This window comes from Eretmochelys imbricata, chromosome 4 (assembly GCF_965152235.1).
Source record: "Eretmochelys imbricata isolate rEreImb1 chromosome 4, rEreImb1.hap1, whole genome shotgun sequence".
Lineage (NCBI taxonomy): Eukaryota > Metazoa > Chordata > Testudines > Cheloniidae > Eretmochelys > Eretmochelys imbricata.
In genome coordinates this window covers 144768188-144794860 of record NC_135575.1, presented here as the reverse complement: position 1 = coordinate 144794860, position 26673 = coordinate 144768188, and the positions used below count along the sequence as shown (strand labels likewise).

General features: G+C 47.0%; 1 protein-coding gene across 3 annotated transcripts in view; it reads left to right on the top strand.

The window, feature by feature from the left end:
* DCTN1 (dynactin subunit 1) overlaps positions 1–26673 on the top strand; it is a 148171-nt gene that overhangs the window by 36329 nt on the left and 85169 nt on the right. For all 3 annotated transcript variants that reach the window (XM_077816104.1, XM_077816105.1, XM_077816102.1), the window contains exon 2: positions 1890–2138. In XM_077816104.1, the coding sequence (XP_077672230.1) occupies positions 1911–2138 (228 nt within the window). In that variant the 5' untranslated portion in view covers positions 1890–1910. The remainder of the gene's footprint in view (positions 1–1889; positions 2139–26673) is intronic.

Sequence of the window (26673 nt, the reverse complement as noted above, 5' to 3'; positions counted from 1 at the left end):
TGTCTGGCCATGAATGCTCACAAAATTGGGGTTGGAGAGGGGGTGAGACCTTTGGTTGGGGGTGCAGGCTCTGGGATGGGGCTGGGAATGAGAGGTTTGGGGTGCAGGAGAGTGCTTCATGCTGGGATCGAGGGGTTTGGAGAGCGGGAGGGGAATCAGGGCTGGGGCAGGGGATTGGGGCGTGGTGAGAGGCTCAGGGGTGCAGGCTCCAAGTGCCACTTACCTCAAGCGGCTCCCGGAAGCAGTGGCATGTTCCTTCTCCAGCTCCTATGTGTGGAGCGAGGCCACGTGGTTGCTTCCAGGAGCCACCTGGTGCCCTGACTGGAGTGCCAGAGCAGGGCTGAGTCGCGTGGTGCAGCCCCCACCCCAGCTGGAGCCCCAGAGCGGGGCCAACCCTCGTGGTGCGGCCCCTGACCCGGCGCCCCAGCTGGAGCACCGGAGCAGGACAAGCCCCAGACCCCACTCGCGGGCCATAGTTTGCCCATGCCTGGCCTGGCCCGGCCCATTGGCAAGATGAATGATTATGAATTGGGTTTAGGAATCTGTCTGTTTCATCAGATCAGGGCCATGGTATAATGTTTACAAATTTACTACGGTGGTTAATGCTGTCTATGCAGAGCCGTATAATAGCTTCATGATCCGGAAGAAAACTCCGGTTGCTAGGCCACGCTGGAGCCTAACCTGGGGTGTGCTGTTTCTGTAACAGAAAGTCACATCACTACAATAATGAATGGAAGTATAAATATCGTGTGGTTTGCACAAAGAGTCCCCAAAACTCAGACTAGCCATTGGTTGAGCTGCAAGTATATTTCTTTACACTAGAAGATGGATGTTACTTCCTGTGGACTTGTCTGGTTAAATAATATTTGCTTCTTCAGTCAAATAGAATAATATCTTGCAGGTTACCAGAGCTACTGGAATACGACTGAGGCATTTTCTGTTTATGATCTGTTCCCTTTCTTCCTACAACAGTTTCTGTCTTGTTTACGAACATTTTTCTTCAGAACCCCTGTATGCTAAGGATTACTTGAAGTGGTTTGTAAGCATTTAGACAATCTGGGAACTACAGGCCAGTCAGCCTCACCTCAGTCCCTGGAAAAATCATGGAGCAGGTCCTCAAAGAATCAATCCTGAAGCACTTGCATGAGAGGAAAGTGATCAGGAACAGCCAGCATGGATTCACCAAGGGAAGGTCATGCCTGACTAATCTAATCGCCTTTTATGATGAGATTACTGGTTCTGTGGATGAAGGGAAAGCAGTGGATGTATTGTTTCTTGACTTTAGCAAAGCTTTTGACACGGTCTCCCACAGTATTCTTGTCAGCAAGTTAAGGAAGTATGGGCTGGATGAATGCACTATAAAGTGGGTAGAAAGCTGGCTAGATTGTCGGGCTCAACGGGTAGTAATCAATGGCTCCATGTCTAGTTGGCAGCCGGTATCAAGTGGAGTGCCCCAGGGGTCGGTCCTGGGGCCGGTTTTGTTCAATATCTTCATTAATGATCTGGAGGATGGTGTGGATTGCACCCTCAGCAAGTTTGCAGATGACTCTAAACTGGGAAGAGAGGTAGATATGCGTGATTTTAATGCTTGTGACAGTCCCAAGGTGTAAGGGCATATATTATGTTTTCTTCAGAAAATAACGAATTGTAGAAATGACTCTGACGACTGGCCTACTTCGTTCAAAACCGTTTCCACCTTCTCATCTGACTTCAGGCAAAATCCTAAAATGGAAGACACACTGTCCTCACGTAGGTCACATCAAACAGGGTGGTGGTTTTCAGCTGAATTGAGAATGAGATTTCAGTCTCCTAAATAGTGAGAGAAATACAGTGATAGTAACTTCATATGTTAACTTGCTGACAGTTTTATTTTCCTGCTTTTCCTCTAGGCGTCAAGTACTGGAACCAGAATGAGTGTGGAAGCTAGTGGCAAGCCCTTGAAAGTGGGCTCCAGAGTGGAAGTCATCGGAAAGGGACACCGTGGTACAGTGGCATATGTTGGTGCCACGTTGTTCGCCACAGGCAAGTGGGTTGGAGTCATCTTGGATGAAGCGAAGGGCAAGAACGATGGAACTGTGCAGGGCAGGAAGTATTTCACCTGTGAAGAGAATCATGGCATCTTTGTGCGACAGTCACAGGTATGTTTTCCCTCAGGGCAGCGTGTTCTGGTCTGTGCTTGTCAGGCTGCTGCTACTGACTTGCCAGCCTAATGTGGGGAGGCTTTAAACTAGATTCAAAGGGGATAGGTGACAAAAGCCCACAGTTAAGTATAGATAAAGGTGACCTTAACGGAGGGCTAGATGTTGCGGGGGACATGGAAAATTGCAGTAGGGTCAAAGGAGAAATCAGAGGGCATCAATGGGGGAATTTGCTCAACATCTTAGATGTCTGTACCCAAATTCAAGGAGTATGGGGAGTAAACAGGAAGAACTAGAAGTATTAGTACACAAACTAACTTATGACTTACCCCACCCAGTCTGCGATGGCAGTTAAGTCTTATGAGAGGAATATTGGTATAGAGGGGTACAACTTGTTCAGGAAGGACAGGCAGGGTAAAAAGGGAGCAAGTGTTATACACCAAGAATATATGCACTTGTTCTGAGATCCAGAAGGACATGGCAGGCCGACCAGTTGAGAGTCTCTGGGTAAAGATAAAAGCGGTAAAAAATAGAGGTGATGTCATGGTAGGGGTCTACTGTTGACCACCAAGTCAGGAAAAGAAGATGGATGAGGCATTTCTAGAACAAATAACAGAAATATCCAAAAAAAAAGACCTGATAGGAATGAGAGATTTTAACTACCCAGACATCTAGTGGAAAAGTAATATGGCAAAACACAACATATCTAATAAGTTCTTGAAATGTATCAGGGACAACTTTTTGTTCCAGACGGTGGAGGATGTAACCAGGAGGACAGCCGTATTAGACTTGATTCTTACCCACAGGGAGGAATTGATAGCGAATCTCTGGGTGGAAGGCAATTTTGGGTGGAAGTGATCATAAAATCATAGATTTTGTGATTCATAGGAAAGGAAGGAGTGAAAGCAGCAGAATAAGGACAGTGGACATCTAAAAAGCATATTTTAACAAACTCGGAGAACTGGTAGCTAAGGTCCCATGGAGAAAAAAGTCTAAGGGGAAAAAGGAGTTCAGGAGACCTGGCAGTTTCTCAAGAAGATGTTGTTAAAGACACAACTGCAATCTATTCTTATGTGAAGGAAAGACAGGAAGAATAGTAAGAGGCCAATGTGGCTCCATGAGGAGCTCTTTAATGTCCTGAAAATAAAAAAAAGAATACTACTAAAAGTGGAAACATGGGCCGATTGTTGATAGCAAGAATAGCACAAGCATGTAACGCACAAAATGAGATACACCTAGCAAGGGACAAAAAATGCAATAAGAGAATTTTTAAATATACTAGAAGTAAGAGACAGACAAAGGAAAGTGTAGGTCCTCTACTTAGCAGGGAAGATGAGCCAATAACTGATGACATCAAGAAAGTGGAGGGGTTTAATGCCCACTTTGTTTCAGTGTTCACTAAAAAGGTTAATGGTGACCAGATACTCAACACAAATAATATTAACAACCACGGAGAAGGAATGCAAACCAAAAAAGAAAAGAACAGGTTAAAGAATATTTAGATAAGTTAGATGTTTGCAAGTTGGGAGGCCCTGATGAAATTCATCCTAGGGTACTAGCTGAAGCAATCTCAGAATCACTAGCAATTATCTTTGAGAACTCCTGGACGACAGGTGAGGCCCCAGAAAACGGAGGAGGACAGACGTAGTACCTGCCTTTAAAAGGGGGGACAAAGGACCTGAGGAATTACAGACCAGTCACCCTAACTTTGATATCTGGAAAGATACTGAAACAAATTATTAAACAATCTACTTGTAAGCACCTAGAGGATAATAGGGAGATGAGGAATAGCCAGCATGGATTTGTCAAGAACAAATCATACCAAACCAATCTAATTTCCTTCTTTGACAGTGTTATTGGCCTAGTAGATTGGGGTGAGTGAAGCAATAGATGGTGATATATCTTGATTTTAGTGAGGCTTTTGACACATTCTCATAAGCAAACTAGGGAAATGTGGTCTAGATGGAATGAATCTAAGGTGGATATCACATTCTGGGGTGCAGTCCAGACCAGTGAGGGGAGGTTATCACTTGCCCTGTAACTCTTCCTTAAAATGCTTTACTGGTGTTAGCTCCCTTGTTTGGCCGCTCCCTGCCAGCGTGTACCACGCACTGAGTATCTGTGTGATAAACCACCCTGGGCGAGCAGCCTGCTTGTTGCACCAGAGCTACATTCTGGCCTCCACCAGCTTTGGTTACACCTGGAAGATGCCCCAACGCCCCTGACATTTTCCCCAAACCGAGTGCTCTGCAATGTCCAGCCCTTTCCTGGACCATTCAGAGCAATAAGGTTCATGTGTTCCTCTGAAGAGACAAACTGCCCAGCTTTTCACTTCAACTGGAGTCGGGCTATCACATCAATTCAAAGACAGCACTGGGTTGTTTAGATGAAATTAAAACAAGTTTATTAACAAAAGGGGAGAGAATTGTGAGCAAGTTAAAGTATAAAGGACAGCAAGAAATGGCTACAAGCAAATAAAAGTGAAAAACACTTTCTAGAGACTTAGGGTATGTCTACACTACGAAATTAGGTTGATTTTATAGAAGTTGATTTTTAGAAATCGATTTTATACAGTTGATTGCGTATGTCCACATTAAGCGCATTAAGTCGGCAGAGTGCATCGTCACGACTGTGGCTAGCATCGACTTACAGAGCGGTGCACTGTGGGTAGCTATCCCACAGTTCCTGCAGTCTCCGCTGCCCATTGGAATTCTGGGTTAAGCTCCCAATGCCTAATGGGGCAAAATCATTGTTGCGAGTGGTTTTGGGTACATGTCGTCAGGCCCCTCTCCCTCCCTCCCTCCCTCCGTGAAAGCAATGGCAGACAATTGTTTCGTGCCTGTTTTCCTGGGTTACCCGTGAAGACGCCATACCACAGCAAGCATGGAGCCCGCTCAGCTCACCATCACTGTACGTCTCCTGGGTGCTGCTGGCAGATGTGGTACTGCATTGTTACACAGCAGCAGCTCCTTGCCTTCAAGGCAGATGGTGCAGTAGGGCTGATAGCCGTCATACATCTCCTGGGTGCTCCTGACAGACCTCGATGAGGTCGATCAGGGGCTCATGGACAGACATGGCTATCCTCCTCTTAGAGCACCAAATGGGAGCCAGAGACTGCAGGTCATTCTCTTCTAAGTTTTGTCTCATGGAGATTCAGTCCTGTCTGGAATATCATGCGAGCTGGAGGCTTCTGCCTCAGGCTGCTCTCCCAGACGGCAGCACCCACGTGGTCGCACCTATCCCAGCCTACCCCTTGCTTCCATGGCTCATGAAGCCTGGACAGTAGTAAGGAGCAGTTCAACTACAGGCTGAGCAAGTGCAGAATGGTGGTAGAATGTGCCTTTGGATGTTTAAAAGCTCGCTGGCGCTGTTTGCTGACCAGGTCAGACCTCAGTGCAACCAACATTCCCATTGTTATTGCTGCCTGCTGTGTGCTCCATAATATCTGTGAGAGTAAGGGGGAGACGTTTATGGTGGGGTGGGAGGTTGAAGCAAATCGCCTGGCGTCCGGTTTTGAGCAGCCAGACACCAAGGCGATTAGAAGAGCACAGCAAGGTGCACTGCACATCAGCGAGGCTTTGAAAACCAATTTCATGACTGGCCAGGCTTCAGTGTGACAGCTGTATGTGTTTCTCCTTGATGCAGACCTGCCCCCTTTGTTGATTTTAATTCCCTGTAAACCAACCACCCTCCCCACTTTGAAATAAAGTAACTATTGTTTTGAAACCATACATTCTTTCTTTATGAATTAAAAAAAAAAGAGAGATAACGGACAAGGTAGTCTGGGTGGGGTGGGGGAGGAGGGAAGGACAAGGCCACATTGCTTATTGTAGCCACACTAAAAATCAAACTGTTTGAATGGCAGCCTTCTGTTGCTTGGGCCATCCTCTGGAGTGGAGTAGCTGGGTGTCTGGAGCCTCCCCCCTCGCATTCTTGGGCGTCTAGGTGAGGAGGCTATGGAACATGAGGAGGAGGGTAGGCGGTTATACGGTGGATGCCGTGGGAGTCTGTGCTCTTGTCATAAATATAAAGGGAAGGGTAAACCCCTTTAAAATCCCTCCTGGCCAGAGGAAAAATCCTGTCACCTGTAAAGGGTTAAGAAGCTAGGATAACCTCGCTGGCACCTGACCAAAATGACCAATGAGGAGACAAGATACTTTCAAAAGCTGGGAGGAGGGAGAAAAACAAAGGGTCTGTGTCTGTCTGTGTGATGCTTTTGCCGGGGACAGAACAGGAATAGTCTTTGAATTTAGTAAGTAATCTAGGTAGATATGCGTTAGATTATGATTTCTTTAAATGGCTGAGAAATTAAGTTGTGCTGAAGAGAATGAATATTCCTGTCGGTGTCTTTTTGTAACTTAAGGTTTTGCCTAGAGGGATTCTCTATGTTTTGAATCTAATTATCCTGTAAGGTATTTACCATCCTCATTTTACAGAGGTGATTCTTTTTACTGTTTCTTCTATTAAAATGTTTCTTTTCAAGAACTGAATGCTTTTTTCATTGTTCTAAGATCCAAGGATTTGGGTCTGTGGTCACCTATGCAAATTGGTGAGGATTTTTACCAAACCTTCACCAGGAAGTGGGGTGCAAGGGTTGGGAGGATTTTGGGGGGAAAGACTTTTCCAAACAATGTTTTCCCAATAAACCCAGATAAACGTTTGGTGGTGGCAGTGGAAGGTCCAAGGGTAAAATAGTTTGTACCTTGGGGAAGTTTTAACCTAAGGTGGTAAAAGTAAGCTTAGGAGGTTTTCATGCAGGTCCCCACATCTGTACCCTAGAGTTCAGAGTGGGGAAGGAACCTTGACAGCTCTTGTTGGCTTTCCTGCAGCTCCAACAGACGCTTCATCATATCTGTTTGTTCCCACATTAGCCTCAGCATCGCATCCTGCCTCTGCTCTTCATGCTCACTTAATTCTTTCCTGTGCTCTGCCACTGAATGCCTCCATGCATTAAGCTGTGCCCTATCGGTGTGGGAGGACGGCATGAGCTTGGAAAACATGTCATCGTGAGTGCGGTTTTTCACCTTCTAATCTGCGATAACCTCAGGGACGGAGATGATGGGGGAGCGTAGAAACATTCTGTGCTCTACGATTCTGGGGGGACTGCACGGTCACCTGTGCTGCTGAGTTTGCCATGCTGGTGAAACAGGAAATGAAATGCAAAAGTTCCCGGGGCTTTTCCTGTGTACCTGGCTAGTGCATTGGAGTTCAAAGTGCTGTCCACAGTGACACAAAGGAGCACTATGGGGTAGCTCCCGGAGGCCAATACCGTTGAATTGCGTCTGCACTACTCTAAATTCAACCCAGCAAGGTTGATTTTAGTGCTACTCCCCTCATCGGGGAGGAACACAGAAGTTGATTTTAAGAACCCTTTAGGTTGGTGGAATGGGGTTGGTTGTGTGGATGCAGTCATTTTAAAATTGACCTAATGTGGCTAAATCCGACCTAACCCCGTAGTGTAGACCAGGGCTAAGACTTAACAAAACTACAGTTTTGGCTCAAGATCAGATTCTGACAATGCTGCCTTCCAGCAAGATGGCTGACTACCCCATTGGCCAGGATGCCCCCTAAAGTCCAAAGTGCTGCTTTCCATTGTTGTCTTAGGTGAAAGATAATTTGGGGTCCCTTGTATAGTACAGTGAACCTTTGAAACAGATTCTTATGGTGGCTACCCCCCAAAGTAAAGTTCATTCAAGCTGTGAGGAAGATGGCATGGAGTCTTGTGGTGAAGAAAGTTCCATGCTGGTTTCTTCCACTGCTGGTGTTTGCTAAAATGCAGATTGATCTGTTCCGCCAATCTCCTCGCACTGCTGTGACGCTGAGTAGTTCTCTCCTTCCCTTGTTAGCTTGATGGTTCTGTTTACCTTCTATGTAAAAAGAAAAGGAGTACTTGTGGCACCTTAGAGACTAACCAATTTATTTGAGCATGAGCTTTCGTGAGCTACAGCTCACTTCATCAGATACATCAGATGTATCTGATGAAGTGAGCTGTAGCTCACGAAAGCTCATGCTCAAATAAATTGGTTAGTCTCTAAGGTGCCACAAGTACTCCTTTTCTTTTTGCGAATACAGACTAACACGGCTGTTACTCTGAAACTCTTCTATGTAAACGCATTCCTGTTTCTTAATGCATGTTGGAAGTACCTTCAAGGTGGCAGAACCATATTCCTTTGTCTGGGGAGGGATAACTTCAGCCCTGCCTGGCAGATACACTTTAAGAACATAATTCCCAACATGTTTGTAATTTTGCATTTGTCCTCCATACAAACACCCCACCATAATATTAATGATCAGTATGTTATTAGCTTTCTATTGATATCTTACATGAGTCCTTTTAGATACAGGTTAGGATATTCATGAGGTGGGGTACACCAAACTGGTTAGACCATCCATAACTCTCTGCCAGTGAGCCCTTTGCCCTCGTGCATTAGGATGCTGCTAGGGTCACAGAAAGACCATACTCAGAGTAGTTACAAATGGTTCGTTGTCAAACGGGGAGGTCGCATCTAGTAGGGTCCAGCAGGGATCAGGCCTGTGTCCGGTACTATTCAATGTTTTCATTAATGATTTGGATAATGGAGTGGAGAGTATGCTTATAAAATTTGCAGATGACACCAAGCCGAATGGTGGTGTGAGCTCTTTGTAGGACTGGATTAGAGTTCAAAATGACCTTGACAAAATGGAGTATTGGCCTGAAATCAACCAAATGAAATTCAATAAAGATAAGGGCAAAATACTGCCCTTGGGAAGAAAAAAATCAAATGCACAGCTACAAAATGGGGAAGAACGTCTAGTACTGTTGGGAAGGATCTCAGGGTTGTAGTGGATCGCAAATTGAATACGAGTCACAATGTGGTTGTGAAAAAGGTTAAGATCATTCTGGGGTGTATTAAGAGCAGTATTGTATGTAAGATGGGAGGTAATTATCCTGCTCTATTCAGCACTGGTGAGGCCTCAACTGGAGTACTGTGTCCAATATTGGGCGCCACACTTAAGGAAAGATGTGGACAAATTGGAGAGACTCCAGAGGAGAGCAACAAAAATGAGAAAAGGTATAGAAAACCTGACCTATAAGGAAAGGTTAAAAAATCTAGGCATGTTTGGTCTTGAGAAAAGAAGACTAAAGGGGTCCTGCTAACAGTCTTCTAATATGTTAAGGGCTGTTATAAAGAGGATGGTGATCAGCTGTTTTCTATGTCCATTGAAGGCAGGACCAGAAGTAATGGGCTTAATCTGCAGCAAGGGAGATTTAAGTTAAATATTAGAAAGATTTTTCTAACTGTAAGGGTAGCTCTGGAACAGATTTCCAAAGGAGTTTGTGGAATCCCCATCCTTGAAGATTTTTGAGAACAGGTTGCACAAACACCTGTCAGGGATGGTCTAAGTTCACTTGGTCCTGCCTCAGAGCAGTGGGCTGGACTTGACGGTTTCTCGAGGTCCCTTCCACCCTACGTGTCTATGGTTATATGTATGCAGCACCCCGATCAAAACGGGGTCTTGGTTAAATAGGAAAAAACTGAGACATTCCACACCCATTCGTGGGAGTGAATCAGATAGTTCCCATTTCCTTCATTCCAGGGAGAGTGGCACTGCCGGGACTCCTGTCCCTCAATCGCTTGTGGAGTGAAGGCTGAGCAATTTGGAATCCTCTTCAGGAGGGGGGGCCTAGAGTTAGCTGTACCGTTCGACACATTTATACTCCGTCAGCAGTCCTTCATCTGTGTATTACTGGAGGGGTGTCACAACAAGTGACGGTTATGGGATCATGAAATGACGCTGAACTGCACAAAGAGTTCCCTATTTTTCATGAAGCAGAGAATAGTGTTAACACCACCAAAACCAGAGTGCGGGGAGCTGCATTTCTCCCACTCCCAGGAGTGTCAGTATGTCTACCCTACAATAAAGGACTGCGGTTCTGAGTCTCCGAGCCCAGGTCAGTTGGCTCAAGCTGCAGGGGCTGAAGATAGCTGTGTAGATGTTTGGGCTGGAGCCTGGGCTCTGAAACTTGATGAGGGGGTGGGTCTCAGAGCCTGGGCAGTAGCTAGAGGCCAAATGTCTACACTGCTATTTTTAGCTCTGCAGCCCGAGCCCCATGAGCCTGAGTCAACTGACCTGGGCTCTGAAACTTGGTGCCACAGGGTTTTCTTTGCAGTGTGGGCATACCCTAAATGAGCGCAGCAAGGAAAACTTGGGAGTGTAGGCTGGGAAGGTACCTTCAAGTGAAGCAGGAAATTACATCATTTTAAACTAAATGAGGAATTAACTCTATGTGACAGGTTCCTCCGGGGTGCTGTCTGGAACTGGCGTACCACTAAGCCTGCCTGACCCACCAGCCTGGGCTCTTTTTACACTGTACTGCTGTGATAGGCCCACAAGCCCCTACCAGCACACATACAGGTGGGGGGGACACAGACGCTGAGATCAGCTCTGCAAGGGAAGGCTCAGCTAAGGCCCTCCGAGTTGCTAAGGCATGCACCCCCTGCTGAAGTGTAAACCCAAAATTGTACCGTCTTGCACCACACAGAGAACTGTACAGCGTAAGCTCGTGAAATTTGCCCTCTCCCTCAATGTGGAGAAGGCTTTGCAACAGCTTTCTGTTGTTTTAGGCAGTTTGCAGAGATTCTTGAGGGCAAGCTACACTTGCTTGCAGCTTAAAACTCCAGGTGTTCCTTTCACAGGCTAGAAATCCCTCTAGCCTGATTTCAGCCCTTCTCCCCTAGTCCAGTCTTTGTTCCTCAAGTGTTTCCATTAGTTTCTTGGGTGGGGCGTCAGTGAAGAACCTTGATGACGTCACTCCCCTTCCTTAAATAGCTTTTGTATATGGCGGGAACCCTTTGTCTCCAACTTTAGTTCCCATGCCTTTCACTGGAAAAACACTGGTGTTCCAAGATGGAGTCCAGTAACGGGTGACTTGGTCGCATTTCCCTGTAGGGACACAGCAGCAATGACTCGGAAGCTGTTTGTGGTGTCCTCAAGAAAGATCCCCAGTGGAAGATTAGCATTTTCTCTAATGGCCATTCCCAGCCAGCTATCTAGACTGATTGCATTCTGTCTAGTGGGTGTTCCCCAGGTGTAAACACATTTGTAATAGATGCATAGACAATATTCCTAACTTCAGGTACCAAAATGATACATGCATACAAATAGGATAATCCTAGTCAGTGAGTCGGAACGTTTTCAGTGACATCCTACATGACCTATCTTGCATAAAATACATCATAGTTATGCCATAATCATATCTCTGTAATATCGCTGACGAACATGGGGCATGGCACTCTAAACATGTATGGTTAGTAGCTTGGATTTAAAGTTCTTTAACTTTTAATTTTTAATTAGTATCAGTGTTACCGTGGTACCTGGGAGCCCGAGTCGTGGGCTGGGACCCTGTTGTACGAGGCGATGTGCAAACACAGTTTTAATCCTTTCACCTTTAATGGTCCCTCTATGCTCTTTTCCAATGGAATGGCTAGTCCACTGCATCCAAGCAACGCAAAATATTTTTAGTCCCACCGTGACAGAATGGTTGGGTTAGAGATGGCTGCTAACCAATCCAACAGTTGTCTGACTCCTTGCCTCCAAGTGTCCTCCAGAGAAAAATTAACAGTAGTTATTCCTCACTTTACATTTGTGGCCCTGTGGTAGCTAAGGGCGGTATGCTGAGTGAGAGCTCATTTCTGTCCTCCATCCCCAGCTGTGTGAGTCTCGGCAGATGCCCCGAAATGGACTGACCCATGTCCAAAATGTGATGGTATGTTTTTGACGGACTATATGGGAAGCCAAGCTGCAAGTAAATGGCCTGGAAGTAGGAGCCATCAGGTGGGTTCTGAAGTCCTTTCTGACAAAGATTAAAAGGGTTGTTGGTCCAGCACTGACAGACTTCGTCACAGCAATGTTCAATATCATCAAGCAAGGAGGTACTCACTGCCAGCCATTTTGCTGGCCCTCTCGACTGGTATTGATCTATCAGGTGTGTCCCTTAACTCACTCAGCTGGGAAAGAAAATGTGTGAGCTTACAAGAAAATTTCCAGGCTATAGGACCAGGATGAGTGATTGATTAACCAGATGTTAGTAGAGGTATTCAAGAAATGTGACAGTCCATTGGTAGATCTTTTCACACTAACCAGTGTGAAAAGTGTGTTTGAATCCAGAGTAGAAACAGATGAACACTCAATCACCAGTTGTCACGGAGTCCCGGGTGATGCTCTGGAACTGCTCCCTATGAAGCCAGGCAGGACTCTGGGGAAGTCTCCTTTCTGGGAGCAGCCTGTCTGCAGGACACACAGCTCACACAGCTTCCACCTTCCTGGGTCTGACCTCTGAGCATTCATCATCCTCTGCCCGTCCGTGCGCTTCCCACAGCGAGTCCGCCCGGGCGGGGTACGGGGAAGCCAGAGGGTCATAGAATCATAGAATATCAGGGTTGGAAGGGACCCCTGAAGGTCATCTAGTCCAACCCCCTGCTCGAAGCAGGACCAATTCCCAGTTAAATCATCCCAGCCAGGGCTTTGTCAAGCCTGACCTTAAAAACTTCCAAGGAAGGAGATTCCACCACCTCCCTAGGCAACGCATTCCAGTGTTTCACCACCCTCTTAGTGAAAAAGTTTTTCCTAATATCCAACCTAAACCTCCCCCACTGCAACTTGAGGCCATTACTCCTCGTTCTGTCATCTGCTACCATTGAGAACAGTCTAGAGCCATCCTCTTTGGAACCCCCTTTCAGGTAGTTGAAAGCAGCTATCAAATCCCCCCTCATTCTTCTCTTCTGCAGGCTAAACAATCCCAGCTCCCTCAGCCTCTCCTCATAAGTCATGTGTTCCAGACCCCTAATCATTTTTGTTGCTCTTCGCTGGACTCTCTCCAATTTATCCACATCCTTCTTGTAGTGTGGGGCCCAAAACTGGACACAGTACTCCAGATGAGGCCTCACCAATGTCGAATAGAGGGGAACGATCACGTCCCTCGATCTGCTCGCTATGCCCCTACTTATACATCCCAAAATGCCATTGGCCTTCTTGGCAACAAGGGCACACTGCTGACTCATATCCAGCTTCTCGTCCACTGTCACCCCTAGGTCCTTTTCCGCAGAACTGCTGCCTAGCCATTCGGTCCCTAGTCTGTAGCGGTGCATTGGATTCTTCCGTCCTAAGTGCAGGACCCTGCACTTATCCTTATTGAACCTCATCAGATTTCTTTTGGCCCAATCCTCCAATTTGTCTAGGTCCTTCTGTATCCTATCCCTCCCCTCCAGCGTATCTACCACTCCTCCCAGTTTAGTATCGTCCGCAAATTTGCTGAGAGTGCAATCCACACCATCCTCCAGATCATTTATGAAGATATTGAACAAAACCGGCCCCAGGACAGACCCCTGGGGCACTCCACTTGACACCGGCTGCCAACTAGACATGGAGCCATTGATCACTACCCGTTGAGCCCGACAATCTAGCCAGCTTTCTACCCACCCTATAGTGCATTCATCCAGCCCATACTTCCTTAACTTGCTGACAAGAATACTGTGGGAGACCGTGTCAAAAGCTTTGCTAAAGTCAAGAAACAATACATCCACTGCTTTCCCTTCATCCACAGAACCAGTAATCTCATGATAAAAGGCGATTAGATTAGTCAGGCATGACCTTCCCTTGGTGAATCCATGCTGGCTGTTCCTGATCACTTTCCTCTCATGCAAGTACTTCAAGATTGATTCTTTGAGGACCTGCTCCATGATTTTTCCAGGGACTGAGGTGAGGCTGACTGGCCTGTAGTTCCCAGGATCCTCCTTCTTCCCTTTTTTAAAGATTGGCACTACATTAGCCTTTTTCCAGTCATCCGGGACTTCCCCGGTTCGCCACGAGTTTTCAAAGATAATGGCCAATGGCTCTGCAATCACAGCCGCCAATTCCTTCAGCACTCTCGGATGCAACTCGTCCGGCCCCATGGACTTGTGCACGTCCAGCTTTTCTAAATAGTCCCTAACCACCTCTATCTCCACAGAGGGCTGGCCATCTCTTCCCCATTTTGTGATGCCCAGCGTAGCAGTCTGGGAGCTGACCTTGTTAGTGAAAACAGAGGCAAAAAAAGCATTGAGTACATTAGCTTTTTCCACATCCTCTGTCACTAGGTTGCCTCCCTCATTCAGTAAGGGGCCCACACTTTCCTTGGCTTTCTTCTTGTTGCCAACATACCTGAAGAAACCCTTCTTGTTACTCTTGACATCTCTCGCTAGCTGCAGCTCCAGGTGCGATTTGGCCCTCCTGATTTCATTCCTACATGCCCGAGCAATATTTTTATACTTTTCCCTGGTCATATGTCCAACCTTCCACTTCTTGTAAGCTTCTTTTTTATGTTTAAGATCCGCTAGGATTTCACTGTTAAGCCAAGCTGGTCGCCTGCCATATTTACTATTCTTTCGACTCATTGGGATGGTTTGTCCCTGTAACCTCAACAGGGATTCCTTGAAATACAGCCAGCTCTCCTGGACTCCTTTCCCCTTCAAGTTAGTCCCCCAGGGGATCCTGGCCATCCGTTCCCTGAGGGAGTCGAAGTCTGCTTTCCTGAAGTCCAGGGTCCGTATCCTGCTGCTTACCTTTCTTCCCTGCGTCCTGCACCTCAACTCCGCAGTCAGATGTGACTCTCAGCCAGCCAATAAAACAGAGGTTTATTAGATGACAGGAACATGGTCTAAACCAGAGCTTGTAGGTGCAGAGAACAGGACCCCTCAGCCGGGTCCATTTTGGGGGGCAGTGAGCCAGACAACCACGTCTGCCCTTCACTCCTTGTCTCCAGCCAGCCCCAAACTGAAACTCTCTCTAGCCCCTCCTCCTCTGGGCTTTGTCCCTTTCCTGGGCCAGGAGGTCACCGGATTCCTTTGTTCTCCAACCCTTTAGCTCTCACCTTGCAGGGGAGAAGGGCCCAGGCCATCACTTGCCAAGAAACAGGGTGTCGGCCATTCTCTGTGTCCAGACCCCTGCACACACCTGCCCTCCAGGGCCCTGCAATGATCATACATCCTTACCCCACCACCTAGATACTTAAGAACTGCATAGGCACCCCTACAGTATTCAGAGGAAACATTAAGAACAGTCCTGCTTCATCACACCAGTGCATTCCTGTTAGACTGGAGGAAAGGGCTAAGTTATGCCATGCCGTTGGTTAGAAGAGATGCAGACAAGGCTCAGGTCAGACTGATGGCCCTGTCTTGCGCAGTCAGTATTGATACACTCTTCCCTGGAACTTTGCACGGGAGTCTCTGTCTTGTTTCTTGGTGTTGCCAGGCCCCTTGTTTCAGAAAGCTTCTCGTCCTTCATCCCGCTCTGCAGTTGTTCCATCTAATTATTTGGATCCCAGAGGTCGTTCCTGGCCTGGCCTGTTCTGTGGGAATTCAACAAATTCTGATACGTTCCAGGAAAGTGTCTCTCTTAAAATGTTCTTCCTGGAAGTGGAAGGGACTTACTCTGAGCAGCAGATAGCTATCTGTGTCTGTGCTTTTGCCTCCATATCTTTCCTCTTGGATTATTTGTTTTACACTCTTTCAGTCTCGCCTCCTCTTCGGGCAAGGTGTACCAGGCTGTCCTTTTTCCTATTACCTATTACCAGCAGGAGAGTGAGTTTGTGTGTGGGGGGGCAGAGGGTGAGAGAACCTGGATTTGTGCTGGAAATGGCCCAACTTGATGATCATACACATTGTAAGGAGAGTGATCACTTTAGATAAGCTATTACCAGCAGGAGAGTGGGGTGGGAGGAGGTATTGTTTCATGGTCTCTGTGCAGTTTCCACAGTATGCATCCGATGAAGTGAGCTGTAGCTCACGAAAGCTTATGCTCAAATAAATTGGTTAGTCTCTAAGGTGTCACAAGTCCTCCTTTTTCTTTTTGCGAAATTTTTTCTGATGCTGCTAGGGAGCACAGCTCGGTTGCTATAGCAATGTTGTCAGCTGGAATGGGAGTTTGCTGCAGGTGAGGTCTCTTGTCATGAAAAGAGAGGATGCAAGCACATTGTGGGGCTAGGAGTGTTGTTATGCTGTGTATGCTGCTTTCTCTGTTACTTGTTCTGTGCACTGGTTAGAGTGCATAAGCAAGGGATCACACCTGTCATTAGGATTCCAGTTTTCAGCTTAAACCAAAAGCAACCACTAAAACACCAATGTTAATTTTTGAAAAATCAGTTTAAAAAAATAATCAGAAAAGGACAAGGTTCTTTTAGAGGCGCTTTCAACAGGATTCTCGTCCTGCCCCTGTTCTCGGCTATAAATGAAACCATCATTTCACCTCTGTAGTTCGTCTCTAGGTTGCCATCAAAAGCCACTGCTGCATCGCTGCTCTGTGGTTACATGCAATGTGGGACCGTGGGGTGTTAACAATAAATGAGGCTCTCTTGAGCAGCATTCTAACTTTGTGACTTATTTTTTTGCTAATAAAACAGATTTTTAATCAAATTGATGCAACCAGAGTCCTGTTAAACCCATAAAAACTATTTCTTGGAATTTAAAAGGCCCAAATAAACTTTCCCCACTCTCCCCTCCAAAAAACAAACAAACCAAACCCTACCTACCCCATTGCAAATGAGTGCAAATAGAAACTGCATCCATAAAACACAGCAGTAGTCTTTTAACTTGTTTATGGAGTGCTAGCTTCAAAACCAGACTGTTCATAAAAACAAAGTTTCAGAGATCTTAAATACACTAGGCAGTAAGTGTCTCGGAGCTGATAAATCCCTTTAGGAAAAACAAACTCTGTGGTAGAGGTGTGGTGATGTAGCAAACCTGTGAGAAGGTGCTAAGCTCTTCCAGAGGCCTGGCCTGCACCTATAATGTAGGTCAACATAGCTATGTAGCTCAGGGGTGTAAAATAGTCATACTCTGGAGAGACCTAGTTAAATCCCTCTAAGCTCCAGTGTAGACACCATTAGGCCAATGGAAGAATTCTACCATTGACCAAGCTACCGCCTCTCAAGTAAGTGGATTTGTTACCTGGGGTTCTTTCATCCCAAAACCCTTGGTAACTTTTACTCTGTGTGAGGTGGTGTCAGGGAATAAATCGGGGAGACATGGCCGTCCGACCAATCGATGGCTGGTACAAACAGGACAAGACAAGAGTGCTTTACTTAGTCTCAAGCACTTATACGCACCTCTGCAACAGGTTAGTAAAACACCCCCAACCCTGGATAATTACCAAAGCTGAGTGTGGCTCTCGAGTGGCACAGCGGCAGCCCGTCGGCCAGTGAGGAACACACAATGCATCCAGAGGGAGAGTCCAGTCCTGAAGAGTTCCACTACCGCAAACTTTCCCCCCTTATTTATACATTAGTAACAAAATAACATGTCCCTTAAAGCAAACTTGTTAAGCAAGCAGTTCCAATGGGCAAGCAAGAGGTTCCTTCTGATTATCGATTAACCAGGTGTGGGTTTTTCCAGAGTTTGCAGCCTTGAGGCCCCAATAGACAATCCTGGGGCACATCCTGCTCTTCTAAGATGCATGTATCAGCAACTTCAACACAATCCTTATCAGGAAGGACGCGGGGTCAAGCTGCCCTCTCTGTGGCACCCAAAAAACCCCCTCCCCTCCTGCCTTGGTTAAGCTAAGCCTGCTGACTTGGCTGTTTTTAGGAATAAGCCATAGTGGCTTCAGGCACTTTACTGGTTTGCCAAAGTCTCCCCGTACAGATTTACTATAGGAATGGAAGCCTGTCGCTGTAGCAAGTGTCTACGCTCCAGCGCCACGGCTGCAGCTGTGCCTCTGTGGTGCTTGGAGCGTAGATGCACGCAGAGAGAGAGAGCCCGTGTAGGGCCTCAGCTCAGGGCTGCTCTGTTGATCCCCAGCACCATGGCAAGCGATTATAAAGTCTCTCCTACGGATTGTGCACGCTAACGATGCTTTTACTTGTTCAGAGGGAAGTAAGAGAAAAAAGAAAATTATGGAGGCTGGAGCCATGGTGATCGCCCTGTGATAACGCAGCATGCTGCAGCTTCCACCTGGATGGCAGGGGGTGGTCTCCGCACGAATGCGGTGACCAGGAACTCCTGGGCCTGGCGAGCAGTAGAACTGTGCAGAGAAGAATGGGAATTCTGTTTCCTGAAGGATTTGGGAATTTCAACATTTGTTTTTTGTGAGATTTGGAACAAAACCCCCAAATCTTGAAATTCTCTGTGGAGCAGAATCCAGAAGAACTTGTTTATAGAATCACAGAAGATGAGGGTTGGAAGAGACCTCAGGAGGGCATCTAGTCCAACCCCCTGCTCATGGCAGGACCAACACCCATTAAATCATCCCAACCAGGGCTTTGTCAAGCTGGGCCTTAAAAACCTCTAAGGATAGAGATTCCACCACCTCCCAAGGGAACCCATTCCAGTGCTTCATCACCCTCCTAGTGAATTAGTATTTCCTAATATCCAACCTAGACCTCCCCCACTGCAACTTGAGACCATTGCTCCTTGTTCTGTCATCTGCCACCATTGAGAACAGCCGAGCTCCATCCTCTTTGGAACCCCAAACTTGAGGTAGTTGAAGGCTGCTATCAAATCCCCCCTCACTCTTAGAATCATAGAATATCAGGGTTGGAAGGGACCTCAGGAGGTCATCTAGTCCAACCCCCTGCTCAAAGCAGGACCAACCCCAATTTTTGTCCCAAATGGCCCCCTCAAGGATTGAACTCACAACCCTGGGTTTAGCAGGCCAATGCTCAAACCACTGAGTTATCCCTTCCTTCTTCTTTTCTGCAGACTAAATAAACCCAATTCCCTCAGCGTCTCCTCATAAGTCTTGTGCCCCAGCCCCCTAATCATTTTCATTGCCCTCCACTGGACTCTCTCCAATTTGTCCACATCCCTTTTGTATTGGGGGGCCCAAAACTGGACACTATTCTTCAGATGTGGCCTCACCAGTGCCGAATAGATGGGAATAATCTCTTCCCTCGATCTGCTGGCAATGCTCCTACTAATGCAGCCCAATATGCCATTAGCCCTTTTGGCAACAAGGGCACACTGTTGACTCATATCCAGCTTCTCGTCCACTGTAACCCCTAGATCCTTTTCTGCAGAACTGCTGCCTAGCCATTTGGTCCCCAGCCTGTAGCGGTGCATGGGATTCCTCCGTCCTAAGTGCAGGACTCTGCACTTGTCCTTGTTGAACCTCATCAGAATTCTTTTGGCCCAATCCTCCAATTTGTCTAGGTCTCTCTGGATCCTATCCCTACCCTCCAGCATATCTACCTCTCCCCACAGTGTAGTGTCATCCGTGAACTTGGTGAGTGTGGAACTGATCCCATCATCCAGATCATTAATGAAAATGTTGAACAAAACTGGCCCCAGGACCGACTCTTGGGGCACTCCGCTTGTCAACTAGACATGGAGCCATTGATCACTACCTGTTGAGCCCGACGATCTAGCCAGCTTTCTATCCACCTTATAGTCCATTCATCCCATCCATGCTTTTTTAACTTGCTGGCAAGAATACTATGGGAGACCGTATCAAAAGCTTTGTTAAAGTCAAGGTATATCATGTCCACCACTTTCCCCATATCCACAGAGCCAGTTATCTCATCATAGAAGGCAATCAGGTTGGTCAGGCATTATTTGCCTTTGATGAATCCATGTTACTGTTCCTGATCACCTTCTTCTCCTCCAAATGCTTCAATATGGACTCCTTGAGGACCTGCTCCATGATTTTTCCAGGGACTGAGGTGAGGCTGACTGATCTGTAGTTTCCCAGATTCAACTTCTTCCCTTTTTTAAAGGTGGCCAATGGCTCTGTAATCACGTCAGCCAACTCCCTCAGCACCCTCGGATGTATTAGATCCGGCCCCATGGACTTGTGCATGTCCAGCTTTTCTAAATAGTCTTTAACCTGTTCTTTCACCACTGAGGGCTGCTCACCTCCTCCCCATACTGTGCTGCCCACTGCAGCAGTCTGGGGGCTGACCTTGTCTGTGCAGACTGAGACAAAAAAAGCATTGAGTGCTTCAGCTTTTTCCACATCATCTGTCACTAGGTTGCCTCCCCCATTCAGTAAGGGTCCCATACTTTCTGTGTTCTCCTTCTTGTTGCCAACATACCTGTAGAAACCCTTCTCATTACCCTTCACATCCCTTGCTAGGTGCAACTCCAGTTGTGCTTTGGCCTTACACCCCTGCATGCTTGAGCAATATTTTTATACTCCTCCCTAGTCATCTGTCCCAAGTTTCCACTTCTTGTAAACTTCCTTTCTTTGTTTAAGCTCACTGAAGATTTCTCTGTTAAGCCAAGTTGGTCGCCTGTCATATTTGCTATTCTTTCTGCACATCGGGATGGTCTGTTCCTGTGCCATCAATAAGACTTCTTTAAAATGCAGCCAGCTCTCCTGGACTCCTTGCCCCCTCATATTTGCGTCCCAGGGGATCCTGCTCATCAGTTCCCTAAGGGAGTCTGTCTGCTTTTCTGAAGTCCAGGGTCCATACTTTGCTGCTCTCCTTTCTTCCTTTTCATAGAATATTAGGTTTGGAAGGGACCTCAAGAGGTCATCTAGTCCAACCGCCTGCTCAAAGCAGGACCAATACCCAACTAAATCATCCCAGCCAGGGCTTTGTCAAGCCTGACCTTAAAAACCTCAAAGGAAGGAGATTCCACCACCTCCCTAGGTAACCCATTCCAGTGCTTCACCACCCTCTTAGTGAAATAGTGTTTTTGAATATCCAGCTAACCCTCTCCCTTCCCTCCCCCCACACCCTGCAACTTGAGACCATTACTCCTTGTTCTGTCATCTGCTACCACTGAGAACAGTCTAGAGCCATCCTCTATGGAACCCCCTTTCAGGGAGTTGAAAGCAGCTATCAAATCCCCCCTCATTCTTCTCTTCTGCAGACTAGATAATCCCAGTTCCCTCAGCCTCTTCATATAAGTCATGTGCTCCAGCCCCCTAATCATTTTTGTTGCCGTTCGCTGGACTCTCTCCAATTTTTCCACATCCTCCTTGTAGTGTGGGGCCCAAAACTGGACACAATACTCCAGATGAGGCCTTACCAATGCCGAATAGAGGGGAATGATCATGTCCCTCGATCTGCTGGTAATGCTCCTACTTATACAGCCCAAAATGCCGTTAGCCTTCTTGGCAACAAGGGTACACTGTTGACTCATATTCAGCTTCTCGTCCACTGTAACCCCTAGGTCCTTTTCCGCAGAACTGCTGCCGAGCCATTCGGTCCCTAGTCTGTAGCGGTGCATGGGATTCTTCCGTCCTAAGTGCAGGACTCTGCACTTGTCCTTGTTGAACCTCCTCAGATTTCTTTTGGCTGAATCCTCTAATTTGTTTAGTTCTCTCTGTATCCTATCCCTACCCTCCAGCGTATCTACCTCTCCTCCCAGTTTAGTGTCCTCTGCAAACTTGCTGAGGGTGCAATCCACACTATCCTCCAGATCATTAATGAAGATATTGAACAAGACCGGCCCCAGGACTGACCCTTGGGGCACTCCACTTGATACCAGCTGCCAACTAGACATGGAGCCATTGATCATTACCCGTTGAGCCCGACGATCTAGCCAGCTTTCTATCCACCTTATAGTCCATTCATCCAGCCCATACTACTTGCTGACAAGAATACTGTGGGAGACAGTGTCAAAAGCGTTGCTAAAGTCAAGGAATAACACGTCCACTGCTTTCCCCTCATCCACAGAGCCAGTTATCTCGTCATAGAAGGCAATTAGAAGGCACTTTCTTACCAGGTTCACAATGAAACTTTGCTGTGTGAACCAATTTAAAAAAATAAAGGCAGATCTGGTACCTCATAAACTGTGAAACCCTTTTATTTAGTGTCTGTTTTTCCCAGGTTTAATTTTATTTTTTCTCTTCCCTCATTCGGTACTGATGACACTTGCATGAATGATGTAAGGGTCTTGGTTTATCAATCACATGAGGTGCCACATACCCCTATGACGCCAATTGACTGCTGTGTTAATAATTACAGCAAGCAACTATTGACTTTTCAGGATCCTGAACTCAACCATCTCATGGTCACTGCTGCGCAGGTTGCCATCCACTTCTACTTCCCCTACCAATTCTCCCCTGTTTGTGAGCAGCAGGTCAAGAGGAGCCCGGCCCTTAGTCGGTTCCTCCAGCACTTGTAGCAGGAAGTTGTCCCCAACGCTCTCCAAAAACTTCCTGGATTGCCTGTATTCCTCTCCCAGCAGACGCCAGGGAGATCGAAGTCCCTCACGAGAACCAGGGCCTGTGATCTGGAAACTTCTGTTAGTTGTCCTAAGAAAACCTCGTCTACCTCCTCCTCCTGGTCTGGTGGTCTGTAGCCCACGCCCACTGCGACATCACTCTTGTTGCTCTCGCCTTTAAACTTAACCCTGAGACTCTCAACAGGCTTTTCTCCAGTTTCATACTGGAGCTCTGAGCAGTCATACTGCTCCCTTACATACAATGCAACTCCTCCACCTTTCCTCCCCTGCCTGTCCTTCCTGAACAGTTTATACCCATCCATGACAGTGCTCCAGTCATGTGAGTTACCCCGCCAAGTCTCTGTTATTCCAATCACATCATAGTTCCTTGACTGTGCCAGGACTTCAATTCTTTCTGCTTGTTTCCCAGGCTTCTTGCGTTCATGTACAGGCATGTAAGATAACTAGCCGATTGCCCTACTTTCTCAGTATGAATCAGGAGGCCTCCCCTGTTACACCCTCCTCCCTGTTGTTCCTCTCGGTATCCCAATTCCCCACTTACCTCTGGGCTTAGGTCACCATCCCCTCATGAACCTAGTTTAAAGCCCTCCTCACTAAGTTAGCAAGCCTGCCTGTGAAGATACTCTTCCTGCTCTTTAAGTGGATTCCATCTCTTCCTAGCAATCCTTCCTAGCAATCTTCCTTTCAAACAATTCTGCTGGTGGGCTGAAGAGGAGCTGGAAGCCCCAGTGTCCAAACTCCCAGGGTCTTGGGTCCCCATTAGCCCCCCAGGCAGGAGGCTGGACGTACAAGGTGCCTGACAGTATCCCGGGTGGGCTGCTGAGGAGCTAAGTGGGTGAGCTGGCAGGAGACTCAGCTGGTTTGGATACCTGTCTGGATTCTGTCAGAGCTTTGTCAAAATCTTACTGTCTTTGCAATGTTTCTGTTTAGGAGAATCTGTCATCCCTGATGCAGAACTGTTCTGTTGGAGAATTTGCAGGCAGTTGGTTGAGCAGCTGGGCTGGATTGGAACCGTGTGCCTCCTAGCCAGTACTAAATGGAAGTTAATGGAGGGAATTTGGGTTTGATATGGCAGGAGGAGGAGAGGCTGACTTGTGTTTTGTAGATGCACATTGCGGGGGTTAGATTTGGCATCCTGGCAAGCTGCCTCAGGAGACTGTAGGTACCGGACCCAAGCATGGAAATGGTGTTGGGAGAGCCATTGTCCTTTCCCTGCTCTTTGTTTCTGAGCATGGCTTTCCCATCTGTGTCCCTGTACTGCTCACCAAAGGCCTGGAACAGCACTGTGAGCAACTTGTCAACACTGAGAGTTGTTTACACTGATGTGTTTCCTGCACATGTTTTGACAGCTGTAAAATACTTGGGATTTCCGTTCACTGGGTCAGGGATTTCAAGCATCAGAGTCCTCCTATAACCGGCGGAGACCTTAGAGTTTGTCCCCAGGTACAGGGTGCAGTAGTGCTGATTCCCATGCCACGGAGAGGTCTGATGGCTGTAGGCAGAGCAATCCTAGCTATGTCTCAGCACCATGTCCTGTACATTACTGTACTTTTCTAAACTAAAAAATATCCTCCCCCCCTTCCCCCCCCCGCTGTGGCTCTAATTCCTCACTTTCCGTGTCATGTCGCTTACTGACAGTCGGTGGATCCCAAAGTGCTTTACAGACCATGTACTGTTGGGGTTGCTTCACCCACCTCTGGGGTGGAAATGCAGCCACCGTTCTAGTTTGTATGAGGGAGTGGGAGGCCCCATTATCAAGACTATGTAATCTCCTCCTAAGATGGATTCCTGTAAGGGCAAGTGAAAAGTTTTCCCTTGTGCACTGCTGAGATGGCTCAAAACCCTCCCTTTTACAGAACTCATCCAAAGAGGTCAGCAGCATGTGGTTTTACTTGAGGGGTGCCCTGTCAGCAGGATCAAAGGATGCCTCTCCCTTTCCACTGTCTTTTCATAGAATCATAGAATCATAGAATATCAGGGTTGGAAGGGACCCCTGAAGGTCATCTAGTCCAACCCCCTGCTCAAAGCAGGACCAATTCCCAGTTAAATCATCCCAGCCAGGGCTTTGTCAAGCCTGACCTTAAAAACTTCCAAGGAAGGAGATTCCACCACCTCCCTAGGCAACGCATTCCAGTGTTTCACCACCCTCTTAGTGAAAAAGTTTTTCCTAATATCCAATCTAAACCTCCCCCACTGCAACTTGAGGCCATTACTCCTCGTTCTGTCATCTGCTACCATTGAGAACAGTCTAGAGCCATCCTCTTTGGAACCCCCTTTCAGGTAGTTGAAAGCAGCTATCAAATCCCCCCTCATTCTTCTCTTCTGCAGGCTAAACAATCCCAGCTCCCTCAGCCTCTCCTCATAAGTCATGTGTTCTAGACCCCTAATCATTTTTGTTGCCCTTCGCTGGACTCTCTCCAATTTATCCACATCCTTCTTGTAGTGTGGTGCCCAAAACTGGACACAGTACTCCAGATGAGGCCTCACCAATGTCGAATAGAGGGGGACGATCACGTCCCTCGATCTGCTCGCTATGCCCCTACTTATACATCCCAAAATGCCATTGGCCTTCTTGGCAACAAGGGCACACTGCTGACTCATATCCAGCTTCTCGTCCACTGTCACCCCTAGGTCCTTTTCCGCAGAACTGCTGCCTAGCCATTCGGTCCCTAGTCTGTAGCGGTGCATTGGATTCTTCCGTCCTAAGTGCAGGACCCTGCACTTATCCTTATTGAACCTCATCAGATTTCTTTTGGCCCAATCCTCCAATTTGTCTAGGTCCTTCTGTATCCTATCCCTCCCCTCCAGCGTATCTACCACTCCTCCCAGTTTAGTATCGTCCGCAAATTTGCTGAGAGTGCAATCCACACCATCCTCCAGATCATTTATGAAGATATTGAACAAAACCGGCCCCAGGACAGACCCCTGGGGCACTCCACTTGACACCGGCTGCCAACTAGACATGGAGCCATTGATCACTACCCGTTGAGCCCGACAATCTAGCCAGCTTTCTACCCACCCTATAGTGCATTCATCCAGCCCATACTTCCTTAACTTGCTGACAAGAATACTGTGGGAGACCGTGTCAAAAGCTTTGCTAAAGTCAAGAAACAATACATCCACTGCTTTCCCTTCATCCACAGAACCAGTAATCTCATGATAAAAGGCGATTAGATTAGTCAGGCATGACCTTCCCTTGGTGAATCCATGCTGGCTGTTCCTGATCACTTTCCTCTCATGCAAGTACTTCAAGATTGATTCTTTGAGGACCTGCTCCATGATTTTTCCAGGGACTGAGGTGAGGCTGACTGGCCTGTAGTTCCCAGGATCCTCCTTCTTCCCTTTTTTAAAGATGGGCACTACATTAGCCTTTTTCCAGTCATCCGGGACTTCCCCGGTTCGCCACGAGTTTTCAAAGATAATGGCCAATGGCTCTGCAATCACAGCCGCCAATTCCTTCAGCACTCTCGGATGCAACTCGTCCGGCCCCATGAGGGTATTTTTTTAAACACTGCTTTGGGTATTTTTGCTGCCTTCGATGGCGTTGTCGTTATTTCTATAGCATAGAGCAGTGGTTCTCAGCCAGGGGTACGGAGGGGTCTTCTAGGGGGTACATCAACTCATCTAGTTTTACAACAGACTACATAAAAAGCACTAGCGAAGTCAGTGCAAACTAAAATTTCATACAGACAATGACTTGTTTGTATTGCTCTATATACTCTACACTGAAATATAAGTACAATATTGATATTCCAATTATAATTATATGGTAAAAATGAGAGTCAGCAATTTTTCAGTACTAGTAGGCTGTGACACTTTTGTATTTTTATGTCTGCTTCTGTAAGCAAGTAGTTTTTAAGTGAGGTGAAACTTAGAGTACACAAGACAAATCAGACTCCTGCAAGGGGTACAGTAGTCTGCCTGGAAAGGTTGAGAGCCGCTGGCATAGTGTCTCATTAAAATGCTTTTTCCTTTGCTTTTTTAAGAAGTGTGTATCTGGTGACCTGGGCACCTTATCTAAATAGGAACCAATTACAGACTGGCAGGCTACAGCAGAGTTGCCTGCTTGTTAACAAACCTCCTGTCCTCCGTTATTTGTCAGTCAAGAGCCTGGCCAAAAAAGATTGTTTAAAAAGACCCTAGGACCCCAGTGCTTTAGATTTCATCGCATTGCCCCAAACCTGAGACCGTCTCTGGTTTCAGGCACTGGAATCTCCCTGAGAGCATTGCAGCTTTCACTAGGACCTCTGTGTTGATTGTATTGCCATTCCGAGCCCTCAAAGGTTGCTACATCTTGGAGAAAAGCAGCTTTTCTTACTGAGGAATGTGGGAGTCTTTACAATTCTGTTCAGATCAGATAAAATATACTTTAAAAAAAAATCCTAGCT